This window comes from Capra hircus, chromosome 8 (assembly GCF_001704415.2).
Source record: "Capra hircus breed San Clemente chromosome 8, ASM170441v1, whole genome shotgun sequence".
Lineage (NCBI taxonomy): Eukaryota > Metazoa > Chordata > Mammalia > Artiodactyla > Bovidae > Capra > Capra hircus.
In genome coordinates, this window is record NC_030815.1 from 53,194,824 (window position 1) to 53,216,925 (window position 22,102).

Genomic DNA, 22,102 nt, shown 5'->3' on the forward strand with positions numbered 1-22,102 from the left:
TCCTTTCCATTTCCATTTAAATTTTAGACTTGAGTTTTCAGTTTTTATTTAGAAACTTTATTGGAATTAGCATTTTTAATATTAATTTTTGACTTTTTTTCTTGCTAGTATAAGTACATTTGGTTTTTGTATTAACTAGTATAATGCAGCCTTACTGGATAATTTTTTTCTAGTAGCTTTTTCCTAGATGTATAGATAGTTGCGATGCCTGCAGATAAAAACATTTTTCCGTCTTCCTTTCCAATCTTGGTGTTTGTTGTCTTATTTTATTTTGTTTAGTTTATTGAACTAGGTACAATCTCCAATACAATTTGAATAGAAATTATGAAAGTGGATATTTTTGTCTTATTCCCAGTCTTAGTGGAAAAGTATTTGGTCTTTCACCATTGAATGTGTTTTGAGCTGTAGCTTTTTTGTTCATGATCCTAGTTTACTGACAGTTTTTATCAAAAATGAATGTTGGATTTTGTCAAATGATTTTCTGTCTTTACTGAGAGGAGTTTTTAAAAAAAAATTTGGTACATTATTTATTTTTTTTAATTGAAGGATAATTGCTTTACAGAATTTTGTGATTTTCTGTCATACATCAACAAGAATCAACCATAGGTACACCCATGTCCCCTCCCTCCCAAACCTCCTTCCCATCTCCCATCTCACCCCACCTTTCTAGAGTGTCGCAGAGCCCCTGTTTGAGTTCCCTGAGTCATACAGCAAATTCCTACTGGCTATCTATTTTACATATGGTATTGTAAATTTTCATGTTATTACTAAAAGGATCTTTTTTAAAAAAATTGTTAATACGATTAAATACCATTGATTATTTTTTAAATACTATATTAGATAATGATTGACCGTTAATGTTAAATCAACCCTGCATTCCCAGGATAAATCTCATTTGCTCATGAAGTATTAACCTTCATGAAGTACTGTTTGATTTATTTGCTAAATTCATGTTTAGAATTTTTATATTCTTGAGGTGTATTGGTTTAGAGTTTTCTGGTAGTGTTTTTCTTACGTTAAGTTTTTAAACCACAATTTCACTTTAAGGGCTATTCATATTATCTGTCACTTTTTGAGTGAGCTCTTCTAGTGATTATGTGTTGTTCCATGAAATTTGTCAATGAAGTATTTTTGCTTTGACTTCAAAGACTTTTATGTTTTACGTTATTTTCACTGGTTGTAGTAATTTAGATTGACAGTTATTTTTTCCATAGAATGTCATTCCACTGTCAACTGTATTACGTTGTTTCTGACCAGAGTGTGCTCTCTGTTCTTGTATGAAATGTGTAATTTTATTTTTATATAATTACTGGTTTGAAGCAATTTGGTTGTGATGAATCTTAGTCGAGTTTGTTTCATTTTTTTTGTACTTGAATTTATGCATTCATAGTTTTCATCAACTTTAGAAAAAAAAATTTGCCATTGTATTCAAAAACTTTATTTCTGTCTTTCTCTTCTCTTCTTCATGGTTCACAGTAGGTTTATACTGATATTAGAGTGTTTAAACTTATGCTCTCTACTGCTCTATTTACTTTATCGTTCAGCTTTCCCCCACCCCCATGTTTCTGTTCTGATGTTAAGTTTCTATTGTTAGGTCTTTAAGTTTACATTTCTTTCAGTGTCTCATTTGTCTTTAGTCAGTTCAGTTCAGTAGCTCAGTCGTGTCCGACTCTTTGCGACCCCATGAGTCGCAGCACGCCAGGCCTCCCTGTCCATCACCATCTCCCGGAGTTCACTCAGACTCACGTCCATCGAGTCCGTGATGCCATCCAGCCATCTCATCCTCTGTCGTCCCCTTCTCCTCCTGCCCCCAATCCCTCCCAGCATCAGAGTCTTTTCCAATGAGTCAACTCTTTGCATGAGGTGGCCAAAGTACTGGAGCTTCAGCTTTAGCATCATTCCTTCCAAAGAAATACCAGGGTTGATCTCCTTCAGAATGGACTGGTTGGATCTCCTTGCAGTCCAAGGGACTCTCAAGAGTCTTCTCCAGCACCAGAGTTCAAAAGCATCAATTCTTCGGCACTCAGCCTTCTTCACAGTCCAACTCTCACATCCATACATGACCACGGGAAAAACCATAGCCTTCACTAGACAGAACTTAGTTGGCAAAGTAATGTCTCTGCTTTTGAATATGCTATCTAGGTTGGTCATAACTTTTCTTCCAAGGAGTAAGCGTCTTTTAATTTCATGGCGGTAGTCACCATCTGCAGTGATTTTGGAGCCCCCCAAAATAAAGTCTGACACTGTTTCCACTGTTTCCCCATCTATTTCCCATGAAGTGATGGGACCAGATGCCATGATCTTCGTTTTCTGAATGTTGAGCTTTAAGCCAACTTTTTCATTCTCCTCTTTCACTTTCATCAAGAGGCTTTTTAGTTCCTCTTCACTTTCTGCCATAAGGGTGGTGTCATCTCCATATCTGAGGTTATTGATATTTCTCCCGGCAATCTTGATTCCAGCTTGTGTTTCTTGCAGTCCAGGGTTTCTCATGATGTACTCTGCATAGAAGTTAAATAAACAGGGTGACAATATACAGCCTCGACGCACTCCTTTTCCTCTTTGGAACCTGTCTGTTGTTCCATGTCCAGTTCTAACTGTTGCTTCCTGACCTGCATACAGATTTCTCAAGAGGCAGCTTAGGTGGTCTGGTATTCCCATCTCTTTCAGAATTTTCCACAGTTTCTTTTGATCCACACAGTCAAAGGCGTTGGCATAGTCAATAAAGGAGAAATAGATGTTTTTCTGGAACTCTCTTGATTTTTCGATGATCCAGCGGATGTTGGCAATTTGATCTCTGATTCCTCTGCCTTTTCTAAAACCAGCTTGAGCATCAGGGAGTTCATGGTTTACATACTGCTGAAGCCTGGCTTGGAGAATTTTGAGCATTACTTTACTAGTGTGTGAGATGAGTGCAATTGTGCAGTAGTTTGAGCATTCTTTGGGATTGCCTTTCTTTGGAATTGGAATGAAAACTGACCTTTTCCAGTCCTGTGGCCACTGCTGAGTTTTCCAGATTTGCTGGCATATTGAGTGCAGTACTTTCACAGCATCATCTTCCAGGATTTGAAACAGCTCAATTGGAATTCCATCACATCCACTAGCTTTCTTCATAGTGATGCTTTCTAACGCCCACTTGACTTCACATTCCAAGATGTCTGGCTCTAGATTAGTGATCACATCGTCATGATTATCTGGGTCGTGAAGATCTTTTTTGTACAGTTCTTCTGTGTATTCTTGCCACCTCTTAATATCTTATGCTTCTGTTAGGTCCATACCATTTCTGTCCTGTATCAAGCCCATCTTTGCATGAAATGTTCCCTTGATATCTCTAATTTTCTTGAAGAGATCTCTAGTCTTTCCGATTCTGTTGTTTTCCTCTATTTCTTTGCATTGATTGCTGAAGAAGGCTTCCTTATTTCTTCTTGCTATTCTTTGGAACTCTACATTCAGATGCTTATATCTTTCCTTTTGTCCTTTGCTTTTCGCCTCTCTTCTTTTCACAGCAATTTGTAAGGCCTCCCCAGACAGCCATTTTGCTTTTTTGCATTTCTTTTCCATGGGGATGGTCTTGATCCCTGTCTCCTGTACAGTGTCAGGAAGCTCATTCCATAGTTCATCAGGCACTCTATCTATCAGATCTAGGCCCTTAAATCTATTTCTCACTTCCACTGTATAATCATAAGGGATTTGATTTAGGTCATACCTGAATGGTCTAGTGATTTTCCCTACTTTCTTCAATTTAAGTCTGAATTTGTCATATTTTTATGTCTAGAAGCTTAATTTGCATTTTTATTTACAATTTCCATGCCTTTTTATATATCTTCCATCTTTCCCCTAACTTTTGAATATATCAAGTATAGTTACATAAGTGTTTTAATATTCTAGTCTACTAATTTTATCATGAGTATCATTTCTGATTTGTTTCATTTTATTAATTTCTATTTTTATGGGTTATTTTTAAATTTTTGTGTGTCTAATAATTATTTTACTGGATGCCTAAAATTGTGAATTTTAGTTTGTCAGGTTCTTTAAATGTCTTTGTATTCGTTTATGTATTCTTGAGCTTAATTCTTCAATATAGTTATGTGAGTTAGAAATTGTTCCTCCTAATGCTTGTTTAAAAACGTTTTAGGTGAGGCTCAAGCAGTCTGTAGTTTAGGGCTAATTTTGCCATTCTGAAGGGTAGAACCAATACCCTTTGTACTAAACAAGATTTTACCACTTTGGTTGGTGAGAAAAGGAGTTATGCATGTACAGCAGAGATTGTTCTGCCTCCCCCTTTCAAATGGATCTTTACTGAGCCTTGCTTAGCATACTCATGGGCATATGCCAGACACTGCTGAACTCTTAAAGTCTCAGGAGTCCCTTCTCTACAGCTCTCACCTCTCCATATAGCTATCTCCTGTCTCATATAATGTGCTGTTAGATTAAGCCTTATTGGCTTTCCCACATTCTTATATCTCTCTCTTCAACTCAGACTGGGCTCTGTTTGATTTCTTCTCTGCACAGTAATCTAGAATTCTTACCACCTAGTAAAGACAGTAAGATGGGGTGACAGAATGGGGAGATAGTCTTAGGGCTTATCTTAGGATTTTTCTCTTCCTTTCCTTCTTTTTCTTCCTTCCTCCCTTTCCCAACCCTGGGTCTTTCTTTCCTGTGCTCTTTTGTCCACTGTTTAAAAATGATTACTTCCTGTGTATTTTTTAACCTCCTGTGTTTTGTTTGTTTACTAGTATATTGGGAGGTTATATCTGGCCTATATTGTTCCATCAGAGTTGAAAACAGAGATTCTTTCTCTTATATTTGACTTACATTAATACATAATGTTAGTATGTCGCTCAGTCACGTCTGACTCTTTGTGACCCCATGGACTGTAACCCAGTGGGCTGCTGTGTCCATCGGATTCTCCAGGCAAAGATACTGGAGTGAGTTGCCATTTCCTCCTTGAGGGGATCTTCCTGACCTAGGGATCAAACCTGGGTTTCCTGCATTGCAAGCAGATTCTTTACTGTCTGAACCACCAGAGAAGCCCCGCTATATAAGCATTTTAATTTTGATATATATGTACAGTTTGAAGATGTCAGGCATGAAATTTACTCATACATCACGTTTCATATCTCTGGGAACATCGCCAGTTTGATGTTAAGTTGCTCACTCCTGTCTGACTCTGCAACCTCATGGACTGTAGCCCACGAGGCTCCTCTGTTCATGGGATTTCCCAGGCAAGAATACTGGAGTGGGTTGCCCTTTCCTCCTCCAGGGAATCTTCCTGACCCAGGGATTGAATCGGTGTTTCCTGCGTTGCAGGCAGACTGTTTACCATCTGAGCCGTCAGGGAAGCATTTCACTTACAATGAACTGTATTAAAAGATGACTGTTAGGCTGCTCTTATTATTGTTGATTACTTTTTAATTTTATTAAACAGTAAAATATTAATGTTTAATTTCTTATATGTACTTTCATAGAAATGAAAATATATTTCTTTTTTCAAATAAGTAAACAGCTTATCTAGAAATAAAATATAATATAGTTAATTGTTTATGTATTTATCAGTTCTTAATTTGCATTCAGCATATTTATATTTTGATATGATTTTTAAAATAGAAAGATTTTAGTAAGGTATAGAAATAATATAAGAAAATAGTGTTACTAACCAATGTGTCTTTATCTGTCCCAAAGACAAATACAAGTAGAATTTTATCTGATAATGTATATTAATCAAAATAATGTTAATCATTTACATCACTATTGTATGCAACTCATTGGATGAGATACTCTTTACATACTTTTTCATTCAATGAGTAGTGTACAACATTGATGTAAAAAAGTAGACATTTGCCAGACAGTGGCTTTTTTGCGCTTTTCTCATATAGGCATCTAAAACTTTGATGTCATATTTTTCTTATTAATTTTTTCTACTGTGTTTGTCTAAAGGAAAACGTTATTCCTGTATCACTGTCAAGGAGATGTTATCTTATTTTTTTCTAGGATTTTTAAAAGTTTTGATTTTGAAATTCCTTTTCTCTAAAACTGTAGAAACTTTCCTTTTTATTTTTTAGCATGGATATTTGCATGTTTGAATTGTTTTTCTAATTTATATGAGGAAAATAAATATTGCCTGATAATTCCTTTTTTGGAATATTTAGATGGAATACTTATGTCTTTAGAGTCTTAGATTACTGATACTAAATGTTATTTTTTCTTTCCCAGATTAGAAATCATTTTTCCATACCACTTTCTGTTTATGGAGGAGACACATTATTGGGAACGGCTTTACCTGGAAGTGAATTTAACATACCATTAGCATCTTACCGGTGATTTTGTTTTCTTTATCTTTTTGTTTGCTCTGTGGTCTCTTATAGACAGTTTATGATTGGCAGTGATATCTATCTTTAAGTTATCAAACTGTGATGAAATTTATCTTATTAATATCTCTTAATTTATTTAAGTTTTGGCACTCTTAAAATTTTTAAAGTAATAATATTTAACTTAATATGCATAACATGTAAATTATCTTTACTTTTCCTAGTAAATACAAATTACATGCTTGCAATATAACTATTAGAGTCGTAGTCATGTAGATTTTTAACAAATTTCTAACTGAACATGATTGGTGCCTTCTAGATTTTATTACACTATTATAAAGTGATTTTTGCTTTTCAAGTGTTTTATAATTAATGTTTTAGAAATTTCTTTAGACAATGTGAAATATTTTGTCTTTTTATCTACATGCTCATGCTCAGTTGCTAAACCATGTCCAACTCTTTGCAGCCCCATAGACTGTAGCCCTCCAGGCTTCTCTGTCCATGGAATTTTCTAGACAAAAATACTGGAATGGGTTGCCATTTCCTTCTCCAGGGGATTTTCCTGACCCGGGGATCAAACCCACATCTCCTGATTGGCAGGTGATTCTTTATCACTGAGCCACCTGGGAAGCTTTTATCTGCCTATTTATCTATTAACTGCTCATTGATAGTTTTGTAATGTAAATAGAACTAGACAGTTCGTTCTTGAACGCTATATATGACCCTCATGCAGTCAAATATCCACATTCAGTTGTCCCTCAGTATTCAGTTCTTCTCACTCAACAACCTCTTGCTGATTATCTGTCTCTCATGTTTTCTCTTTATTTCTTAAACTTTTCCTTTAACTTTGCATGTTTCTGTAATTCAGCTCTGTCCTTCAGAAAGAAAGTTTTTGAGGAAAATTGTCACCTCTGCAAAATACTCTGCGGCCAGTCTAGAAAGAGTTAACTAGAGTTTCATATGCTCAGCCTGCAGTGTACAGTTGTTTTTGTTTTTTGGTACCTATAGTTATCTTATAACCAGTAGTTATCTTTTCAATATTACATTTCCCATGTGATTGATATCTCTTTAAGAGGAAAGACTGACTAACTTGTGCATTTTCAGTTTTGCCTTCTCATTGGTAAATAATGGGTCCAATAAATGTCTTGATAAACTGGATGTGAGTGTATTGGCATTAGTTTAATGTAGAGACAATTAAGCTTTTATTTTTAAGTGTTAGAAGTAAGAGTGAAAAAAAGAATGAAATGCAGAGAATGTAGAAGTAAAAAAGGCTAAATCTGTAACTGATTTGACAGGTAACTCTATGGGTCTAAGGAGGGGGTGGTGGTAAAAGAGTTTAATATTATTTTACAGTCCAGAGTGCCAATAGCTGAAAGTTCTTGAAAAAAAAAAAAAAAAAAGACACAGAGAGGTAGATGTGGAGGGTTCATAGTTCACTCTAGCAAATTTAAGGCACCATCAGACGTCATTACAGAATATGTATTAGATATGTAAAATTTGGGGGATGGAGCTTAAGAAAATAATGATAGCTAGAGATAGTATTGACAGTTGTCACACAGTAAGGGATAGTGTCACAGTCACACTAATTATAGTTTTACAAGTATAAAAACATTTAAGTGTTTACACTTGGGCACACTTTAGACTTAAAAAATTATTAAACCCAAGTACAGTTGCAATGTAAACAAAGAATGTGATATTTAAGTATAAGATTTAATTGTAAGTGAAGTGCAGTCGCTCAGTCGTGTCTGACTCTTTGTGACCCCATTGACTGTAGCCTACCAGGCTTCTCCGTCCATGGTATTTTCCAGGCAAGAGTACTGAAGTGGGTTGCCACTTCCTTCTCCGGGGGATCTTTCTGACCCGGGGATTGAACCAAGGTCTCCCACATTGCAGGCAGATACTCTACTCTCTGAGCCACCAGGGAAGCCACTGATCATATGTGGCATCCAATACTTTTTATCACTGTCTTCTTGCAATCACTGCAGTAACTTCTGTAATGCTGTCCAACATTTCAGTAAAGTTAAAGTGTTAGTTGCTTAGTCGTGTCCCAACTCTCTGCAACCCCATGGTCTGTAGCCCACCAGGCTCCTTAGTCCATGGGATTCTCCAGGCAAGTATACTGGAGTGGGTTGCTATTTCTTACTCCTGCTCAATAAAGTTAAGTATCTATTTAAAGCCTTCATTTGATTAACCTTGAAAAGCTGGTGATTAATTTTTCGATAGAAATATATTTTTGGTTCACGAACTCAGTCATGGTACATACTTGGGACCACGTATCCAGGAAAGCCAACTTCTTTAAGTGTGTAAGTCCCATCTGTAGGTGTGTGTGTTGCATATATGACCTATATGATAATGTATTTTCTGCAAGAAACCAGTTATGAGCTTGTAAACATACTTTTAAGACGGCAGGTTTATAAGAAAAATACTTTCCTTTTGAAAGCCAAATAACTTCATTACTTTACAGAAAGTTAAAATGCAAGTATGCATCTGTATATCTGTCTTACCTATCTCTAAGAATGTGAAAATATAAAAATTTATAACAGTAGTATGGAGAAAGATAACATCACTGTTCTAAAGCTGCAATCAAATAATTTATGTTTTCTTTTAAAGCATTTTAATGCATATTGTTTAATCTTTTATGTAGATCACTACTTTCTCTGAAGCCAGAAGATGCAGACTATCAGATGTGTGAAGGAATTGACTTTGAAGAAATGATAAAACAAGATGGTACTTCTTTCAAGAAGAAATGTAGACCTATAAACCCTTCCAGGAAGCCATTTATCATTAATATAGTCCCAGAAAAAGATAATTTGACATATATGTCAGTGTATTCAGAAGACCATTGGGACTTACCATACATAATACATTTGTGGCCACCTATTCTACTCCGAAATCTTCTTCCTTACAAAATTGCTTATTACATAGAGGTATCCTGGTATTTTTTAATGCCTTCTTGTCTTTGATTTTGTAGCTTTAGTTATTTAAAATTATGAGTAATAAAGTAGTGTTTTAAAATTCTAATAAGAATTTTAGAACTGGTGAACAGATAGTATAGATTTTCTTCAAATGAAAATGTTTCAATGATGTTATATAAAAGAAGATTAAAAATTTTTTTCCATTGATTTACCTCAGAAATATGGTTACTAAGTTGGATATAATTTATATGTACAACTATGATATGCCACTTAAAAATCATGTGTGAAAGTACTAGATACTCCTATAGAAAATTTTAGAAAATAGAGATAGATTGTCTGTAATCACATTATCTGAAGGTATCTTCTGATGAAGATATCATTTCAGTTCTAAAATATATTTTTCAGTCTTTTCCATGCATGTATATTTTATATGTTTTTGAAAGATGGATACTAACTTTTCAAATAAGTATGAGAATTAGTATGAAAATAATAGTACTAGACTTAAAACCTGCTACATTATATTATTCTCATACCTTTAGGTTTCTAAAAGAATTTTATGCTTATAAAAATCCTTTTTCTTTTAAATACTCTTTGTTTTAAGAGATTACATCTGATTCCTTCCTGTTGCTATAATAGGAATCTCGCCATCTTAGGATTTTAAGTAAATATTCCATTTACCATTGCTTGTCATATGTAAGAAAGTATTTTTTCATTGTAATCTATTATTTGTTTTGTTGGAATCTGTTATTAATGATTGGAATTTACTATGTGTTTATATTTTTCTGTCAAACTTTTTTTTGGAGTGAGGGAGTTAACACATCTGTGGTTTAAGAATATCTATTTTCCATATAGTTGGCAATTAAGATAGTAGTTAAGAATTACCTCTTTACTATCAGATAGATTTGAGACTGAATCTTAGCTCTATCTCTTACTAGCCCTGGGTCTTTAGGTGAGGTATATTATCTTTCTAAATCATTTGTCCTATCTTATAAAAGAGTGATGATAATAAAACTTTCATGACTGGGATATGGGGAAAATCAAATGATGTAGTAAAGGACTGTGCACAGTGCCTGACAGGCATATGGTTTCTACTGGTTAACCTCTCTAGCACCACCAGCACCACTATTCTGTTTTGTGGAACATGTCAGGTATTGATAAACTTAACATTGTTTTTGCCTTAAGTAATTTAAAGTCTTAAGATGAAGAGGTTCCTATGTTATAACAACAGGAGGGAACCAGATTAGAGATGCTAGGAAAACAGGTGAAATTCCCAGATGGGCTCTCTGTTCCATTTTAGTAGAACTTTTAACTTGATGCCTTTAGGGATAACATTCTGTTTGCTAGTTTTCGAAAGAGATGATCAATTTTTAGAACGATAGTTTACTTGTGGTATGGAGAAGGGCTTAGAGGAGTTAAGAGCAGTTAGGAGACTTTTAAAAGGAGTTAGTGACATGAACTAAGGTAATGCAGGTGTGGATGGACAGAAATGAACAGTTTTGAGAGTTATGTCAGATGCAATATAAAAACTTACTGGAAATGGGTTATGAGAGTTTGTTAAAAATCAAGAATGGGAGTTGGTAGGGATTGCTTATTTTGGATTACATACAGTTTTCATTATTTTGTACTTTTCACAACTAAAATCACTAGTATTAATAGATAAGATTTATTTTTACTAATTATAAGTGTTTTATAGTCTTCATTATTGCCAGCAGAATTTCTCATTATCTTATTTAATTTTATTTTCACAATAGTCTTTTGAAGTAGATCATTTAGACCTTTTATAGAAGTTTACACAGTTGACAGAATTAGAACTTGAACATAAGCCTTTTGACTTTTTCTGACAGAGGTATTTCAAAAGCATTTTGTATAGCATTCAAAATCATTAAGTAGAATATTTTAGCATATTGTTCCCAAGCATTAAAAATTGACTATTTTTTTTTTTATTATAGGGGATTGAACATAGAGTTTTTACTCTCCATGAAGGCCGTTCAGCACAGCTTTGTACTGTACAGTTGGATAAAGCCAGGCTACATTTAAAATTACTTGACTATCTTAATCATGATTGGAAAAGTGAATATCATATAAAACCTAATCAACAAGATATTAGTTTCATCAGTTTTACTTGTGTTACAGAAATAGAAAAGACTGATTTAGATATTGCTGTCCATGTGACTTATAATACTGGGCAGACTGTTATGGCATTTCATAGTCCTTATTGGATGGTTAATAAAACTGGTCGAATGTTACAGTATAAAGCAGATGGAATTCATCGAAAGCATCCACCTAATTATAAAAAGCCAGTTCTCTTTTCATTTCAGCCAAAGCACTTTTTCAATAACAATAAGGTATGTGAAGTTTTTTTTTTTAACTTTCATTCTTCTTTAGCTACTTTTCACTCCTTTTTGGTTTGTTTTGAAAAATAAAATATTATGAAACAGGTAGAAATAATATTTGTGAAATATTTGAGGTTAGAAAGATTGGAATTTAGTATTGGGAAAGTTTTAGTGCATTAATAATATAATAGTAGTAGTAGTGTTGTTAGTCGCTCAGTCGTTTCCTACTCTTTGCGACCTCATGGACTGTGGCCCGCCAGGGTCCTCTCTCCATGGGATTCTCCAGGCAAGAATACTGGAGTGGATTGCCATTCTCTTCTCCAGAATGTAACATTAGTTTAGGCTAAAAAACAAAAAAATATATCAACTTAGGTAGGAATTTTTAAAGGTACCTAAATACTAACGTATTTGAAATATTTTTTTCTAGGTTCAGCTTATGGTAACTGATAGTGAATTGTCAGATCAATTTTCAATTGATACTGTTGGTAGTCATGGAGCTGTTAAATGTAAAGGCCCAAAAATGGAATATCAAGTGAGTTCATTCTGTGCTCATCTGAAGACTTTTATTTAAGCTCTGTTAAGTAATTGATTTTTATAAGAATGTTATGATAATGAAATAATTTTTGAAATGTTCCTTTTTTATCCCCATAGGTTGGTGTCACTATAGACCTTAGCAGTTTTAACATTACCAGAATTGTCACATTTACCCCCTTTTTTTTGATTAAAAACAAAAGCAAATATCATATATCAGTGGCTGAAGAGGGAAATGATAAATGGCTCTCTGTTGATTTGGAGCAGGTGGGTAAATGAATTTCAAAAATCCATTTTTAACTTTCGACTTTTATTTCTTCTTGAAGTTGGATACCTGAAATCACTGTGTAGTGTTTTATCTGTCCACCCCCACCTCCCAATTTTGTCTCAGTTCCATGAACATTTCGAGTATTTATTTGTACCACAATAAACCAAATAAATGATTTATTTTAATTATTTAAGCTTGAGTATTGTCATCTAGGAATGCATTGCTTTGTAAAAGAGGTTGACACTAACTAGATGGGGTTAAATATAGCAGTAGAAGATGGGATAATGCAGCATCATTGCAGCAAATTGATGAAGGTAAATTGGTAAATTTATTCCCTTCAGGAAGATTTTAGAAATGCCTTTATAGATTAAGCTAATTACTTTAAAAAGACAGTAGTGTCTTAGGAATAAAGTTTTGATTCTGCTCTATCTGTAGTTGTTAGGTGTGTGCCTGAAGTTAATAGAATATTTACTTCTGAAGAAATTTTGTTCTAAGTATGTTATGATTATAAGAGAAGTATTTGCTATTTTTATTCATTATGCCTTTTTGTTTTGAAGCTATCCTCTATAATCATTTATTATTCTTGAGTTACCTCCTTTAATTTAGCATTTCCTTTTGAGCTGGTTGGCAGTAAATACCATTAGTTTTTGTTTATCCATCATCTTTCCTTTATGATAATTTTTCTTGATAATTCCTGTTTTTTGCAGCATGTTGTAGCATTTACTATATTCTGGATTCCATTTTTGTTGAAAATTCTGCTGTGATTCTGTCATTTCTTTGCAAGTTATCTTTTCCTCTCCTGCCTTCGTGGAGTTCTCTTTGTCTTTGTTCTGCAGTCTTACAGCTATTTGTCTGCATGTGGGTTCTTTTTATATATCCTGCTTGAGATACTTTATTCCTAGATCTATAGATTATTTCATACCTTATGTAAAATTTGCAGTGATTATGTTTTTAAATACTGCCATTCTTAAATACTCCTGTTTCTTCTGGATCTTTAATCAAATTTATTCTAGACCTTTATATTCTTTCTTCCATTTATCTTACTATTTTTTTTTAACATTTTCTATCTGTATAATTCTTTCCTTTATTTTGGATAAATTCTGCCTATATAGTTTTCATAATTTACACTTTTAGTGTATATATATCATACAGTGTGTGTGTATGTATGCTATTTGAACCTTCAACTGAGCTTTTTATTTGAATAATTATATTTCTCATTTTTAGAAGTTGTATCTTTTTTCATGTTTGCCTGTTCATTCATTTTTTTCAACAAATATTTATTGTGTACTCTTTACGTGCCATATTTTAACAAAACCACAAGTCCCTGTCCTGTATAGTTTACATTTCAATGGGAGCTTGGGGGAACCATTAAATTGATAATGCCATAGTCAATTAGTAAAATACATCGTATATTTAAAGGTGACAAGTCTAATAGAGAAAAAGGAAATAAGACAGGCTAAGAGGTATTTTGAGTTCTAACATGCAAGGAGTGGGCTGTAATTTTACATAATGTAGTCAAGGATGAGACTTGTTGAGGTCACATTTGAACAGATGTGGAAAAAACGTGCAGGGCTTCCCAGGTGGTGCAGTGGTAAAGAATCTGTCTCCAATGCAGGAGACTTAAGGGATGCAGATTCGATCCCTGGGTTGGAAAGATCCCTTGGAGTAGGAAGTGGCAACCCACTCCAGTATTCTTGAGAGGAAAATTCCATGGACAGAGGAGTTTGGCAGGCTATAGTCCATGGGATCCCAAAGAGTCAGCCATGACTGAACACACACATACTGAAGAAGGTGTTAGAGGTACGCTTGTCAAGAGTGCAGCCGAGCTGGAAGCTCAGCTGCCAGGTGCAGAAACAACTGATTCAGTTCAGTTCAGTTCAGTCACTCAGTTGTGTCCCCACTCTTTGCGACTCCATGAACCGCAGCACGCCAGTCCCCCCTGTCCATCAACAACTGCCGGAGTCTACCCAAACCCATGTCCATCGAATCAATGATGCTACCCAGCCATCTCATCCTCTGTCATCCCCTTCTCCTCCCACCCTCAGTCTTTCCCAGAATCAGGGTCTTTTCAAATGAGTCAGGTCTTCGCATCAGGTAGCCAAAGTATTGGAGTTTCAGCCTCAGCATCAGTCCTTCCAATGAACACCCAGGACTGATCTCCTTTAGGATGGACTGGTTGGATCTCCTTGCAGTCCAAGGGACTCTTAAGAGTCTTCTCCAACACCACAGTTCAAAAGCATCAATTCTTCAGCGCTCTGCTTTCTTTATAGTCCAACTCTCACATCCATACATGACCACTGGAAAAACCATAGCCTTGACTAGATGGACTTTTGTTGACAAAGTAATGTCTCTGCTTTTTAATATGCTGTCTAGATCGGTCATAACTTTCCTTCCAAAGAGTAAGCGTCTTTTAATTTCATGGCTGCAATCACCATGTGCAGTGATTTTGGAGCCGAGAAAAATAAAGTCAGCCACCGTTTCCACTGTTTCCCCATCTGTTTGCCACAAAGTGATGGGACCAGATGCCATGATCTTAGTTTTCGGAATGTTGAGCTTTAAGCTGATTAAGACAACAAGTCAAAGTAAAAGTGACAGTCAGGACTTTAATGACTTACTGCAGTAGTATAAGTAAGAGGCTAAAGTGAAGAACACACCAACTCCTTTTTTTCTCTTTTTCCTATGAAACAAACAACAGTTGGTTAGGGTTGAGGTGGATCAATGAGGGTAGTGTCATTGTCAGGGGAGCCCTGAACAAAAAGCTGGTACTGTTTTATGGATCTAGGGGATGTGAGAAAGCAAAGGAATGGGGCTAAGAGTGGAATAGTACTGAGTACCAAGTCAGAATAGAGAAAAAAATATTATCGTATACCCCTCTTTCCTTAATAGAGATCTTGCAGAAGTTCCTGAGGAAGGCCTCTGCCAAAAGCCCTGATAAAGAGGCCTGTGAATACAGGTGCCCATAGTAGGAATGCAGGTACTTGTAAGGGCATGACTAGAAATGGGGTTGAATTCTTGAGAATGAAGTGCACTGCATTCTGGCCATGCACCTAGTCTGGTGTGGGGAGGGCTGCTTTGCCCTGTGAAACCTGTCAAATAAAGATAAAGCCTTTATAATTGCCACTGGTATGACCTGAAAAGTTGCACATAGATTTTTGGCCAGGAGCTGGACCCCTCAGTTCATTTCAGTCAGTTAGTCATGTCCAATTCTGCGACCCCATGGACTACAGCATGCCAGGCTTCCCTGTCCATCACCAACTCCTGGAGCTTACTCAAACTCATGTCCATCAAGTCAGTGATGCCATTCAACCATCTCATCCTCTGTTGTCCCCCTGTCTTCCTGCCTTCAGTCTTTTCCAGCATCAGGGTCTTTTCTAATGAGTCAGTTTTTCACATCAGGTGGCCAAAGTATTTGAGTTTCAGCTTCAGCATCAGTCCTTCCAATGAATATTCACGACTGATTTCCTTTAGGATGGACTAGTTTGATCTCCTTGGCAGTCCAAAGGACTGTCAAGGGTCTTCTCCAGCACCACAGTTCAAAAGCATCAATTCTTTGGTGCTCGGCTTTCTTTATAGTCCAACTCTCACATCCATACATGACTACTGGAAAAACCATAGACTTGACTATGTGGACCTTTGTCAGCAAAGTAATGTCTCTGCCTTTTACTATGCTATCTAGGTTTGTCTTAGCTTTTCTTCCAAGGAGCAAGTGTTTTTTAATTTCATGGCTGCAGTCACCATCTGCAGTGATTTTGGAGCCCAAGAAAATGAAGAAAATAAATTGCTGGACCCCTCAGCAATGTGGATATCTGGGGAAAGAGCAGTAAAGACAAACGATTACCCAGGGTCAGTAATCTAAAGTAAGAGAATATTTGGCATGGGGATAGCAAAAGAGGCAGGTATTATTGGAGAGGGAAAAGTAGAAGAGAACAAGACTTACCAATGATAAAAAGTAATTCTGTAGAACTTTGAGACCCATTACAAGGATTTTAACTTTTGCTCTGAGTGAAATGGAGAGGGCTGTTGGAGGGTTTGAACAGTGATTAAACACAGTAGGCTCTCAGCAAATATTTGTTAAATGAATATATGAATATTTTTGGCAAATGTTTCATGTGTCCTCATTTGAGTCCGTGGATTCTTAGTTTGTTGGATGTAGTGCATGTGTGCATGCTAAGGTGTTTGATTCAGTCATGTCCAACTCTGCAAACCTATGGACTGTAGCCTGCCAGGCTCCTCTGTATATGGGATTCTCCAGGCAAGAATACTGGAGTGGGTTGCCATGCCCTCCTCCAGGGGATCTTCCTGACCCAGGGATCCCACCTGTGTCTCTTACATCTACTGCCTTGGCAGGCAAGTTCTTTACCACTAGTACCACATAGAACTCTCCATATATCTAGATGCTAAGATTATAATTCCAGCTTTGTTTTACTGTATATATTTTTTAGGTATATCTTTTTCCATACTTTCATTTACAGTAGTTTTATGTCTTGATTTATATGTCAGTTGCAGATAAGATTATTAGCTCTTCTGTTTTTAAAAACCTAATCTATAGCATCTATCTTCTAATAGTTTCTGTTTACGGTAATTGCAATTATAAACACATAACAGGTTGTTATTCTTTACTTTCTCTTTTGTCAATTTCAGCTTTTCTTAAGATAAATTTCTATTCTAGTTTAAATTCTTCGCATTTTAATTTTGGCTTACAGTAGTCAACTTTAACATGCAGTTTATGGTTATTAGCTATGTTGATAAACTTATATATTTATATATACAATTTTTTTTCCCCACTACAAAAGACAAGTACTTTGGTACTTTCTCTAGTCTCAGGAGGTTGAGCAAGAAACTCTTTCAAAAGGTATAGCATATATTACTAAACATAAAACATACATTTTAAAGCCAAGTCTACCAGGAAGTAGCAAGGCTTGGGGGTGTTCAAAGAGCACATAATGTTTAGTCTTGTTAGTTCCGCCTGGGAAATATGCTTGGCTTAGTATTGTTACCGTTTTGAGTTTCCCAGGTAAGTTTCCCAGATGACTTTCCCAGGTAAGTGTTGCAAGAAGCCCTGAATGGGAACTTTCTCAGCCTCTTACAGCCTTAACCATGTCCCATGTCTAGTTCCATTAATTACTTTTTATGACTGAATAAAACTGACTTTAACAAGCTAAGGCACTTGGCACTAACATCAAGGTTCTGCTACATTGCCCTCAGGTCATATGATGAGGATCTCATACATTTCATTGAATTATGTGGTTACCAGCCTGGTCAGAGCCTATCACACTAAGACTTGGTTTACATAATAGTTTACAGACAAGGCTGGTTCTCCATTTCCAGCTCTTTTGTTTCCAGCTCCTGTTGTCTTCTTTGTAGGTGCATTAACTCCTCCTTTTCTGTTAGTTTCGCTTCCAGATCACTGATATCCAGGTTATTTCTTAAGATTTTGAGCCTGTTTTCTACTCTGAACTTTAAGACTTTAGACACTTCTCTTGATTTTTGTTTTTGTTTTATCCTTATTTGACTTCCAAGACTCTGGATTTAGTATTTGTCCTGACTCAACATTTGTGTATACTTTGACTACTGCTTAAATTACTGGTACCCACAGCCCAATTGTGATTTTTTCGTAATAGAACATTCCCCTATCTTAAATTGATCACTTTGGCTCAGTTTACTTACTTTTCAGTCCGACTTGAGCTCTGGACCACGTTAACATCTCTTCACAGCACTCTAATTATTTCAGCTCTTCAACTTACTACCCATTACTGTTTGTGTTCAGAGTGCCCACAAGTGGCGCCCCATCTCAAAATCAACAGTTTATAGCTAAGCAATACAGTAACCAAAGTAGTGTTGACAGAGGTTTATTTAAAACTATTTTAAGTCTACTCTGATGGGTTTATTAAAATGATAAAGGTCTTCATGGTGAAATCATTTTTTAAAAAATAAGTATGTGTAATATGTGTTTTAGTGTGTCCCCTTTTGGCCTGAGGATGCTTCTAATAAACTTCTTATTCAAGTTGAAAGAAGTGAAAGCCCTCCACAAAAGATACATTTTAATAAGGAAGAAAGTTGTATTTTACTGCGTCTAGACAATGAGGTAAGTGATTTTTGTGTGTATGTGATTAGAGAAGCTAATATATACTTACTCTTTTTAATAGTGATTTTTGTTTGTTTTACCAAAAATGAACAAACGCTTCTCTTTGCAAAGGAAAAAAGATCTAAAAGGACACAAGAGACATAAACAATTTAATTGTTGCATAGGAAGTTATAGTGCCTGGAGTAAACCACATCTTAAATTTGACCCATCTATCTATGATAACTGAGAGTCATGGTTTTTTCTAAATCATAAAAACAAATATATTGGCTATAGTTTTAAGAACAGTTTTATTATTAAGAATAGTTTTATTATTAAATGTTACTGGTTAATGTTCTTTGGAAATGATCACATTAGAGAATATTTTCCTTTCCTTTTTTCTAGCTTGGAGGTATTATAGCAGAAGTTAATTTGGCTGAGCATTCTACAGTTATTACATTTTCAGATTATCGTGATGGAGCCGCTACGTTTCTGTTAATAAATCACACCAGGAATGACATTGTTCAGTATAAGCAAAGGTAAGAGGATTATTACAGATAGAGTATCCTCCGATTTTAGCAGAGTCTAAGTGATAAAACTTTTTGATAATTTCATAAGAGTATGAAAACCAATAATGGCATTATGGCCGTGTAAAACAATGTTCTCGTTAAAAAGAAAAGTGTACTGAAATATATAGGTTTAAAACTGACTTGATATCTGTAATTTACTTTTTGAAAAGTTTTAATGTAATTGACATAAAACATGAATTTCAGTTGTCCAACCTAATGATTAAATGTTTGTATATATATTGTAAATTCATCACAACTATAAGTCTAGTTAACATTTGTCACTGTATCGAGAGGTTTTTTTTTTTGTCATGAGAACTTTCAAGATTTACTCTCTTAGCAACTTTTGCATATAAAATAGAGTATTATTAACTATAGTCATCATGTTGTACCTCACATCCCCATGACTAATTTTAGAAATGTAAGTTAGTACCTTTTGACCCCCTTTACTCATTTCATCTGTCCCTGCCCCTGCCTGTAGCTTCTACCAATCTATTCTCTATGTGTTTGGTTCTTTTGGTGGTTTTCTTTTTTTCTTGCTTTTTCAGATTTCACATTTAACTGAGATAATATGGTATTTGTCTTTCTCTCCCTGGCTTATTTCACTTAGCATAATGCCATTAAAGTCCATCCATGTTGTTTCAAATGGCAAGATTTCCTTCTTTTCTATGGCTGAATACTGTTTAATTCTATGTATATAGAATGAAATATTATATGTGTGTATGTGTGTACATATATTTATATACATGCCCTTTTTTTTCATTCATTCATCAGTGGACACTTAGGTTGTTTCCATGTCTTGGTGATTATATGTAATACTGCAGTAAGTACGCATATTTGTTTTGAATTAGTGTTTTCATTTCCTTTGAATAGATATCCAGTTGCTGGATCACATGTTCTGTTTTTAGTTTTTTGACGAGCCTCCATACTGTTTTCCGTAGTGGCTGCACCAGTTTACATTACCATTGACAATACACAATACCTTTTTCCCCAAATCCTCACCAACATTTTTTTTTTTCTTCTTTTTGATGATAATGATTCTAATAGTGTGGGATGATATCTCATTGTGGTTTTGATTTGCATTCCCTTGATGATTAGTGATATAATTTACTTTAAAATACTTCAGAAAAAAAAAAAAGAACTGAAGCAACTATGGCAAAAGCTTGGTCAGTGCAGAATCTGATGAGGAAATTGTCAGAGTCTATCATAAGCATTTTGTCTAGTTTTGAAATTTTTTTATTTTTAATGAACATAATGTAAATATTGATTCTTCAGACTTTTTTTCAAACAGTAGATAACATTTTTCTTGCTGAGGCATATGGGAAAGGACCACTATGTTTTTAAGCTTTGCTAAAGACCATGTTTATATATTTATTTCAGGATTACTCATAACATCATTTGTTTCAATATAATGTGATATCATATCCTCCTAGTACCACTACAGTTTACATAACCTTTTCCTCTATGGGTCCCAGGTTGTCTTGAATTTATTTTGTCTACTTTTTTAGTTTGTTTTCATGTCACTTACCAGTGGGCCCATGTTTATCAGTGCATTTCTGCTTTTTTTTCCCCCCTGCTCACTGTACAATTCTAATCATTGACTAAAATAAAATAGGCGTTGATTGAGTGAGAACCCCAGGTTTATCTAGCATATACCTGGAATTCCTCCTTGTCCATCAGTTCTCTCATTTGTGGAATATGTTGAGAGAGAGGAGAGCCTATTTTCTATGATTATCCATATTAAAAAAATAGTAAATTGTTTGATTAAAACTGGCAAAAGCAAGTAGAAATGGCTTTCACTTATTTGCCCTTCAGTTCATTTACTTCAGCTACCCTTTCTCGAATTTTCACAAAATTAAGACCTCCAGAAAATGATTTGACTTATTTTCTCAATTCTCTTAAACATATTACATAACTGGTAACATTCTAAGATACATAGGAGCCAAGTTGATTCTTTATATACTGTGGATAATATAGGGCTGCTGCTGCTGTTGCTTCAGTCATGTCCGACTCTGTGCGACTCCATAGATGGCAGCCCACCAGGCTCCCCCATCCCTGGGATTCTCCAGGCAAGAACCTTGGACTGGGTTGCCATTTCCTTCTCCAGCGCATGAAAGTGAAAAGTGAAAGTGAAGTTACTCAGTCGTGTCCGACTCTTAGCAATCTCATGGACTGCAGCCTACGAGGCTCCTCCGTCCATGGGATTTTCCAAGCAAGAGTACTGGAGTGGGTTGCCTTGGCCTTCTCCGATAATATAGGGCATCATAGCTTAATTCTCTGACATCTGGTTGAGCCTGGCTAATGCTGAACAAGAGACTTTATTAGTCCTTTCTTTGGGCTTGACTTTGCACTCTTATTTATAGTCCATTTCAGATATGAAATGTTTTAAAATTTTACCTCCTGCATTGTTACAATTATAAAAGTAAGGGATATAAGAGAAACTAAAATGTGACCCTGTGTAGAAATTCTGAAACTGCAAAATTAGTCATAAAGGGAGTTTATAAAATTAACAATGTGCAAGAACGAACATGGGATTTAGATTTATAATTATTTAAAGAAGTGGAGTGAGGTTGAAGTTGCTCAGTCATGTCTGACTCTTTGCAACCCCATGGACTATACAGTCCGTGGAATTCTCCAGGCCAGAATACTGGAGTGGGTAGCTGTTCCCTTCTTCAGGGGATCTTCCCAACCGAGGGATTGAACCCAGATCTTCTGCATTGCAGGTGGATTCTTTACCAGCTGAGCCACAAGGGAAGCCCAGTTATTTGAAGAACTTCTTAAATCAAGAGCATGGAATTTTGGTTTAAAAGAGGATTGAATCCAGATCCCCAAATCTTTACTGCAGTGTAGCCTTCTATTGAGATTCATGCTACCACCTTTTCCTAAATACTGTATTACATAAGAAGCTGATGTGATTCAAAGCTGACCTCATCTTTTGAACTGCAAAATCTCTTTGTCCTCTATATCCTTATCCCAGTAAATGACACTGTCATTCACCCTTGCGATTCTAGATTTCTCCTGCCTCACCATGCCATCCAGTTAAACTCTTTTTTTTTTTTTTTAATTTTCTCTTCTTGTCTACTCTCTTCTGTCTTTTCCAATAGCTACTCTCTCCCACATTTA

General features: G+C 35.5%; 1 protein-coding gene across 3 annotated transcripts in view; it reads left to right on the forward strand.

Annotated features, from left to right (window-relative positions):
* VPS13A (vacuolar protein sorting 13 homolog A) overlaps positions 1-22,102 on the forward strand; it is a 267,901-nt gene that overhangs the window by 177,256 nt on the left and 68,543 nt on the right. For all 3 annotated transcript variants that reach the window (XM_005683796.3, XM_018052091.1, XM_018052090.1), the window contains 7 exons: positions 6,211-6,314; positions 8,950-9,232; positions 11,170-11,565; positions 11,981-12,085; positions 12,205-12,351; positions 18,309-18,437; positions 18,819-18,952. In XM_005683796.3, coding sequence (XP_005683853.1) covers positions 6,211-6,314; positions 8,950-9,232; positions 11,170-11,565; positions 11,981-12,085; positions 12,205-12,351; positions 18,309-18,437; positions 18,819-18,952 — 1,298 coding nt within the window. The remainder of the gene's footprint in view (positions 1-6,210; positions 6,315-8,949; positions 9,233-11,169; positions 11,566-11,980; positions 12,086-12,204; positions 12,352-18,308; positions 18,438-18,818; positions 18,953-22,102) is intronic.